We start from the raw sequence: 8,892 nt of genomic DNA on the forward strand, positions 1-8,892 counted from the left end.
GCCTCCCAAAGTGCTGGGATGACAGGCGTGAGCCACCATGCCCTACCTTCCTGGTGATATTTTATAGGAGATCCATTCGTGGTAAGAAGATGCTTTTCCTTCTGAATGGCAGCATGAGCATGGATAACCAGGAAAGCGTCCAAGGAATCAGCATCTATGTTAGCTACGTTTCCCTGGCGTAATTTAAGTGCTTTTATAAGAGCTGTCAGCTAATTGAGCTCTTGAGTCTCCGGAGAGTGACTTTGCTTATCTTGCTTTACTGGCTGTTTGCTGGCTGAGAGCTGTCCCTAGAGGGCAGTCGTCCTGGCACATTGTGTGCAGTGGAAACAGTTATTTCCTAGGCTTAACTTGGAGGCTTTTCATGACAGTAGAGCTGGCATGACAGTGGCTTGGAAACGTATGTAAATAGGTCCTCCTAACTACAACTGAAGTTGAGAAAAAGATTGGATTGGAGTTTTTCCTGAGATGCCCCTTATAGGAAGTGGGGAGGCCTGGACGAGGGAGGAGAAAGGAGAGAGGCCGGCTCTAGTGTTTAGAAGGAGGTCTGCTTTCCTTTCTTCCATTTCCGGAATCGCCCGGGGCCGTGTGCTGTGATGGCATTTGGAGCCACTGGAGCAGGGGGTTTGCACCCACTGACGTCCAACTCTGGGAGCAGTTCTGTCCCCACTGCTTTTCACCACAGGCTGGGCGGGAGCGAGGTGACTCTGTCTTGCTGCCCGGCCATTCCTTTTTTTTTTTTTTTTTTGAGGCGGAGTCTCACTCTGTCGCCCAGGCTGGAGTGCAGTAGCGCAATCTCAGCTCACTGCAAGCTCCGCCTCCCGGGTTCCCGCCATTCTCCTGCCTCAGCCTCCCGAGTAGCTGGGACTACAGGCGCCGCCACCAGGCCCGGCTAGTTTTTTTGTAGTTTTTAGTAGAGACGGGGTTTCACCGTGTTAGCCAGGATGGTCTTGATCTCTTGACCTCGTGATCTGCACGTCTCGGCCTCCCAAAGTGCTGGGATTACAGGCTTGAGCCACTGCGCCCGGCCATTCCTTTTTTTAAAATGTCCTGGCCTGTCACACTTTTAGCAACTACGGGATGTACCTGGGGAGATCTTGGAGTTTGCAAGCCTGCAGAGCTGTTGCTAGAGGCATTGTCCTTCTCCTGAGGTTTCTCTTTTTGGGCCTCCTCCTGGTGCCTATTATTATTATTGTTATTTATTGTTTTGAGACGGAGTCTTGCTCTGTCAGTAGGCTGGAGTGCAGTGGCACGATCTCGGCTCACTGTCACCTCCACGTCCTGGGTTTAAGCGATTCTCCTGCCTCTGCCTCCTGAATAGCTGGGATTACAGGCGTGTGACACCACACCTGGCTAATTTTTGTATTTTTACTAGAGGTGGGGATTTCACCATGTCGGTGAGGCTGGTCTCGAACTCGTGACCTCGTGACCTCGTGATCCACCCGCCTCGGCCTCCCAAAGTGCTGCCCGGCCACGAAGAGGATTTCTGTTCCCACTAGGGGGCGCTGTTGCCTTAGAAATACCGTGCACCGGCCAGGCGCGGTGGCTCACGCCTGTCATCCCAGCACTTTGGGAGGTTGAGGCGGGCAGATCACCTGAGGTCGGGAGTTCAAGACCAGCCTGACCAACATGGAGAAACCCCGTCTCTACTAAAAATACAAAAATTAGCCAGGCGTGGTGGCAGGTGCCTGTCATCCCAGCTACTCGAGAGTCTGAGGCAGGAGAATCGCTTGAACCCGGGAGGCGGAGGTTGCGGTGAGCCGAGATTGCACCACTGCACTCCAGCCTGGGCAAGAAGAGCGAAACAACGTCTGAAAAAAAAGAAAAAAAAGGAAATACCATGTATCTGCTAGAGAATTAGTACCAAGTAACTTTATTTAGGGGGAAAGGAGAGAACCGTATTCCTGGAAGACTGAGCTGTATCCCTGGTCGACAGCATTTCCTGGTGTGGCCCAACAGGATTCCTTCCCTAGGCTGTAAAAATTCCCATGCATTCGACAGAGAGTGAGAGACCGCGGATAGAGAAGGAAGGGAAGAAGGAAAGCTTTGCGGTAGGATAGCTGGAAGACAACCCTGAGATTAAAGGGCAGATGTGAGGGTGAGATTCGTCCCCTCCTCACCGCTCTCATGAATGAATTCCCGGCCAATGCACCAAACTGCTCCGGCTCCAGTGACTGCAGGGACACCCAGGTCCTTGGTCTCGCGCCAGTTTAGATAACATGGCGTGGACGCACGTGGAGTGGTTTTAAGGAACGGAGAGTTTATTAGGCAACAAAGAAGGAAGGGAGAAGGCCGGGCACGGTGGCTCACGCCTGTCATCCCAGCACTTTGGGAGGCCGAGGCAGGTGGATCACGAGGTGCCTCAGCCTCCCGAGTAACTGGGACTACAGGTGCCCGCCACTACGCCTGACTAATTTTTCTATCTTTAGTAGAGAGGGGGTTTCACCATGTTGGCCAGGATGGTCTTGAACTCCTGAGCTCGCGATCCGCCCGCCTCGGCCTCCCAAAGTGCTGGGATGACAGGCGTGAGCCACCGCGCCCGGCCCCTCTCTCCCCTTTCTCAGGATGTCTGATCTCCACCCCACACTCTCCACCACCCCAGCCCCTCCCAGGGGAAGCCATGACCCCTGTGTAAGCAGCACAACTTTAACCATAAAAAATCTCTCTCTCCTCTTCTCCTTCCTCAGGTTGCCCAGGGTTCACCTCCGATGGGCGGGCAGGTGAGCACTTCCAGCAGCTTCTCCAACCTGCGCTGCAGAAATGCGAACGAGGACTGGATGTCGGCACTGTGTCCCCAGCTCTGGGATGTGCCCCTCCACCACCTCTCCATCCCAGGTGAGGGTGGGGTGGGGTGGGGTGGGGGCTGTTGCTCTGCATTCCCCAGTGGAGATGCTGGCTGTAGGAGCAATCCTGGGTGTGGAGAAATCCTGCAAATCACACGGACGTGGACACACACATGCACAGTGTGCACACATATGTACATAGGCATGGACATGCGCAGACATGGACACAGGCATGCACACATGTACACACGTATGCACAGGCATATATGCACACACACATGCACACGTGTGCATATGCACACATACACACGTAGGCACACATACACACATTCACACATACACACAGGCACACATACATACACACATATGCACACATACACACATTCACACATACACACATTCACACATACACATGCACACATATACACATTCACACATACACACATACACACATATGCACACATACACACATTCACACATACACACATATGCACACATACACACAGGCACACATACACACATACACACATATGCACACATATACACAGACACACACACACGTGCACACTGTGTTGGTCTGTTCTCACCCTGCGAATAAAGACATGTCTGGACTGGGTAATTTATAAAAGAAACAGGTTTAATGGACTCACCGTTCCATCTGGCTGGGGAGGCCTCACAGTCACGGCAGAAGGTGGATGAGGAGCAGAGTCACGGGTTACCTGGTGGCAGACAAGAGAGCGTGTGCCGCGGAGCTCCCCTTTCTGAAACCATCAGATCTCAGGAGACTTCCTGTCATGAGAACAGCATGGGAAAGACCCGCCCCAAGATTCAGTGACATCCCACCAGGTCCCTCCCATGACACCTGGGAATTGTGGGAGCTACAGTTCAAGATGAGATTTGGGTGTGGACACCGCCAAACCATATCACATACACAGATGCACATAGACACATAGGCACACATGCATGCACACACACACCCGCATACACATACATACATGCACATACATGCATCCGCACATGTACACACCCACACACACGCACATGGAAACATACACATGTATGCATATTTGTGAACACACACATGCACAGATGCACCTACACATGCACACACGTGTATATCCATATGTAATGTTGCACATATGCACACACAGGTATCCATACACATACATGCATATACGTCCATAAACATGTACATACATGCACATAGACACATATGCATACACGTATGTATAGATGCTTGCCCCTATGCACATGCACAATGTGTGCATGTACACATATACCTACACATGGACACATGTAGATACAGGCACATACACATGCACGATGTATGCACATTTGTACTTATGCAGACACATATATGCACATGCACATATACAGACGTATGTACACATGTAGGTACGTGTATATGTGTATATATGTGTATATTAGTATATATATGTATATCTGTGTATATGTATGTACAGCTATATGTGTATATGTGTATCTATACGTGTATGTATATATACGTGTATGTGTGTGTATATGTGTGTATGTATGTATATATGTGTATATGTGTGTGTATACATGTATACGTGTATATGCATACATATACGTGTATGTGCATATGTGTACATGTGTATGTATATATGTATGTGTGTATGTGCGTGTGTATATATACATGTATGTGTATATACATATATACATATATTTCAGAGTTCTGTATATACAAATATATATGTGTATATACACACATATTTACATTATTGATATTTAAATGTTATATTCATAAATGTATTTGTATATATTTAAATATACGTATCTTAAGAAACAACAACTACGTGTCACAGGCAGCAAATGCAAACGTCAGCCATCAATCAGACCCCACAAAGGTCTGTGTTTCTTGCAGCTCCCATGACAAGTGACCACACGTTAGGAGGTGGCAAACAACAGAAATTTACTTTCTCCCAGTTCTAGGTACAGAAATCTGAAACAAGACATGGGCAGGACCACACTTCCTCCTGAGGCTCGAGGGGAGGCTCCTTCCTGCCTCTCCCAGCTCCTGGGGGCTCCAGGCGTCCCTGGGCTTGTGGCCGCATCACTCCAGTCTCTGCCTCCGTCTCCACGTGGCCTCCTCCTCTGGGTCTGTGTCTCCTAAGGACACCTGTCGTTGCATTTAGGGCCCACCACAAAGCCAAGATGATTTCGTGTTGGGAGCCTTCACTCAATTGCATGTGTAAAGACCCTGTTTCCAAACTGGTTTTGGGGGGGTTAGGACTTGAACAGCTCTTTTGGTGATCACCACTCAAGTCATTTAAATTGTGTTCAGTTCCTTCATGAGGCTCTAGAGGGGGGGATCCTTCCTGCCTCTCCCAGCTCTTGGGGGCTCCAGGCGTCCCTGGGCTTGTGGCCGCATCACTCCAGTCTCTGCCTCCGTCTCCACGTGGCCTCCTCCTCTGTGTCTGTGTCTCCTCCTCTGTCTCTTACATGGACACCTGTCACTGGATTTGGGGCCTGCCCTACTCCAAGATGATCTCATTTCAACCTCATGATATCTGCAGAGACCCGGTTTCCACACAGGTCCCGTTCCCAGGTTCCAGGGGATGTGAGTTTTGGGGGACGTGAGTTTCGGGGGACGGCGTCCACCCCTCCCGCCATGCCTGTGCCCGTGCTGTGGGCGGGCGGCCGAGCATCTCACAGCAGGTGGCAGGGACGGGCCCGACGGTGACATGTCCGCGTGTGCTTTGCTCTCAGGGAGCCACGACACCATGACCTACTGCCTGAACAAGAAGTCCCCCATTTCGCACGAGGAGTCCCGGCTGCTGCAGCTGCTGAACAAGGTGTTCCCCTGCATCACGCGCCCCGTGGTGCTGAAATGGTCCGTCACCCAGGTAGGGTCTGAGTCCCACGGTGCTGACGTGGTCCGTCCCCCAGGTAGGGTCTGTGTCCCCGCGGTGCTGAAATGGTCCGTCACCCAGGTAGGGTCTGAGTCCCGCGGTGCTGACATTGTCCGTCACTCAGGTAGGGTCCGTGCCCCGCGGTGCTGAAATGGTCCGTCACCCAGGTAGGGTCTGTGTCCCGCGGTGCTGACATTGTCTGTCACCCAGGTAGGGTCTGTGTCCCGCGGTGCTGAAATGGTCCGTCACCCAGGTAGGGTCCGTGCCCCGCGGTGCTGACATTGTCTGTCACCCAGGTAGGGTCTGTGCCCCGCGGTGCTGACATTGTCTGTCACCCAGGTAGGGTCCGCGCCCCGCGGTGCTGACGTGGTCCGTCACCCAGGTAGGGTCCGTGCCCCGCGGTGCTGACGTGGTCCGTCACCCAGGTAGGGTCCGTGCCCCGCGGTGCTGACGTGGTCTCACCCAGGTAGGGTCTGAGTGATGCCCTGTGGGCTCAGGAGGCAGATGGTGACTGTGACTTTGCAGCAAAACGCAGCCCCTATCCCAGCCGGGGAGACAGGATGAAAACCAAAACCTGCTGCCCACCCGGAGCCCCCTTCCCAAAGGCAGAGGAGAGAGGAACACTGTTTTTATTTGCTTATTTTATTTTTTATTTTTTGAGACAGAGTCTCCCTCTGTCGCCCAGGCTGGAACGCGGTGGTGCGATCTCGGCTCACTGCAAGTTCCGCCTCCCGGGTTCAAGCGATTCTCCTGCCTCTTGGGATCAACGGATCCTCCTTCCTCAGCCTCCCAGGCAGCACCACACCAGGCTGGTTTTTAAAAATTTCAGTAGAGGCCGGGCGCGGTGGCTCATGCCTCTAATCCCAGCACTTTGGGAGGCCGAGGCAGGAGAATCACCTGAGGTGGGGAGTTCGAGACCAGCCTGACCAACATGGAGAAACCCCGTCTCTACTACAAATACAAAATTAGCCGGGTGTGGTGGCGGGTGCCTGTAATCCCAGCTACTCCGGAGGCTGAGGCAGGAGAATGGCGGGAACCCGGGAGGCGGAGCTTGCAGTGAGCTGAGATCGCGCCACTGCACTCCAGCCTGGGCGACAGAGCGAGACTCCGTCTCAAAAAGAAAAAACAATTTTGCGTGTCCTAGTGCTGTTTTCTGTGGAGGGAGGGGAAGTGCTGGTTCCTTTTCCTGTATTTCTCTCCGTCCTCAGTTTTTCCGGGAACCGTTTCCCACCCGCCTCATCCCCCAAGCCCCCTGCTGTCTGGCCACCCTGCGCTATCTCGGCGCCTCCTGGTGTACCCCACGCTAGTGATGCTTCCTGGAGACTGTCCTGGGCACTGAGGACCGACTGTAGCACATTCTGCCCCAACTGTGGCCCCTTCTGGTGACAGCCGGAAAGAGGGTGACTGGGGACCTGCAGGGACGTGGGTGAGACCCGTGTCAGGGCGGGGGCAGGTGCCCTTCCCCAGGACAGAGTCTCGCAGGCTCTGCTGAAAGAGGCCAGGTCCCCGGAGATCAGGTTTTCCCAATGCAGGTCCCCGTGGCTGCAGAGCTCCCAGCACCAACAAACGGCTGTTGTTTCAACGTCCACGTCCCCCTGGACAGCAGGACGTGTGGATGGACAACCCCGCAGCCCGTTCCTGAGCCCCCAGACGCGGCGCTCGGCCAGGCCGACCTGACGGCAGCCTCTGTCCACAGGCGCTGGACGTCACGGAGCAGCTGGACGCCGGGGTGCGGTACCTGGACCTGCGGATCGCTCACATGCTGGAGGGCTCGGAGAAGAACCTGCACTTCGTCCACATGGTGTACACGACGGCCCTGGTGGAGGTGCGGCCGGGCTGAGGGGGACGCAACGGGGAGGGCCGGAGGTGGCCAAGCTCCCGTGGGGACGAAACGGCCACATGCAGATCTGGACAGGAGGTGCTCGGCCTTTAATGGGATGGGGACGTCACCTGCAGACCCAGACAGGAGACGCTCACCCCTGGGAGTCTGTGACGGGGATTTCTTTGTTGCTTTTATTTTTTTTGAGATGGAGTCTTGCTCTGTCGCCCAGGCTGGAATACAGTGGCCGCGATCTCGGCTCACTGCAGCCTCCGCCTCCCGGGTTCAAGCGACTCTCCTACCTCAGCCTCCCGAGTAGCTGGAATGACAGGCGTGTGCCACTGTGCCCGGCTAATTTTTCTATTTTTAGTCGAGATGGGGTTTCACCGTGTTGGCCAGGCTGGTCTCGAACTCCTGACCTCAAGTGATTTTCCCGCCTCAGCTTCCCAAAGTGCCGGGATGACAGGTGTGAGCCACCGCGCCCGGCCTTCCCCGGGTTGTTGGAGTCATGCAGGACTCAGTCCGGCCCCCCGCCCTCCCCAGGACACGCTCACGGAAATCTCGGAGTGGCTGGAGCGGCACCCGCGTGAGGTGGTCATCCTGGCCTGCAGGAACTTCGAGGGGCTGAGCGAGGACCTGCACGAGTACCTGGTCGCCTGCATCAAGAATATCTTCGGGGACATGCTGTGTCCTCGTGGGGTGAGGAGGGGGAAGGACGTCCCCACGTCTGTCCCGGGGCAGGGGGATCTCCGTCTGCCGCGCCCCGGGTGTGGGTGCCGCGATGATCCCTGTAGCAGGCGAAGCTGCTGAACGGGGCTCCCTGCTCTCTCGCGGTGCGGGGGGGGACCCTGGTGAGAACTACTTCCCGTGACGGGTTTGGAAATGTGTGCAGCGCCAGCCGGGCGCGGTGGCTCACGCCTGTCTTCCCAGCACTTTGGGAGGCCGAGATGGGCGGATCACGAGGTCAGGAGATCGAGACCATCCGGCTAACACAGTGAAACCCCGTCTCTACTAAAAATACAAAAATCAGCTGGACGTGGTGGCAGGTGCCTGTAGTCCCAGCTACTCAGGAGGCTGAGGTGGGAGAATGGCTTGAACCCGGGAGGTGGAGGTTGCAGTGAGCCGAGATAGCACCATTGCACTCCAGCCTGGGCAACAGAGGGAGACTCTGTCTCAAAAAAAGTGTGTGTGTGTCTGTGTGTGTGTGTCTGTGTGTATATACACACACACAGACACACACACACACATACACACAGCATCTTCCTGGCTCCATGGAGCCCCCACCCCGGGTCAGGGTCCGTGTGGTTTCCCCAGGGCTGCCGGCACCCAGGAGCCCAGGCAGCAGCCTCAGAACGGCAGAGACACGTGCCTGCCCCATTCTGTACGAGGTGCCCCGGTGTGCACGTCTGTTCCTGGCTAC

General features: G+C 54.6%; 1 protein-coding gene across 1 annotated transcript in view; it reads left to right on the plus strand.

Moving 5' to 3' along the window:
* The first annotated feature begins 1,746 nt into the window (after window positions 1-1,746).
* Window positions 1,747-8,892, plus strand: part of PLCXD1 (phosphatidylinositol-specific phospholipase C, X domain containing 1) — a 21,570-nt gene continuing 14,424 nt past the window's right edge. The window contains exons 1-5 of the mRNA XM_011972050.1: window positions 1,747-1,752; window positions 2,685-2,832; window positions 5,511-5,647; window positions 7,350-7,478; window positions 8,016-8,171. Coding sequence (XP_011827440.1) covers window positions 2,706-2,832; window positions 5,511-5,647; window positions 7,350-7,478; window positions 8,016-8,171 — 549 coding nt within the window. The 5' untranslated portion in view covers window positions 1,747-1,752; window positions 2,685-2,705. The remainder of the gene's footprint in view (window positions 1,753-2,684; window positions 2,833-5,510; window positions 5,648-7,349; window positions 7,479-8,015; window positions 8,172-8,892) is intronic.

This window comes from Mandrillus leucophaeus, unplaced genomic scaffold (genome assembly GCF_000951045.1).
Source record: "Mandrillus leucophaeus isolate KB7577 unplaced genomic scaffold, Mleu.le_1.0 Scaffold1264, whole genome shotgun sequence".
Taxonomy (NCBI): Eukaryota; Metazoa; Chordata; class Mammalia; order Primates; family Cercopithecidae; genus Mandrillus; species Mandrillus leucophaeus.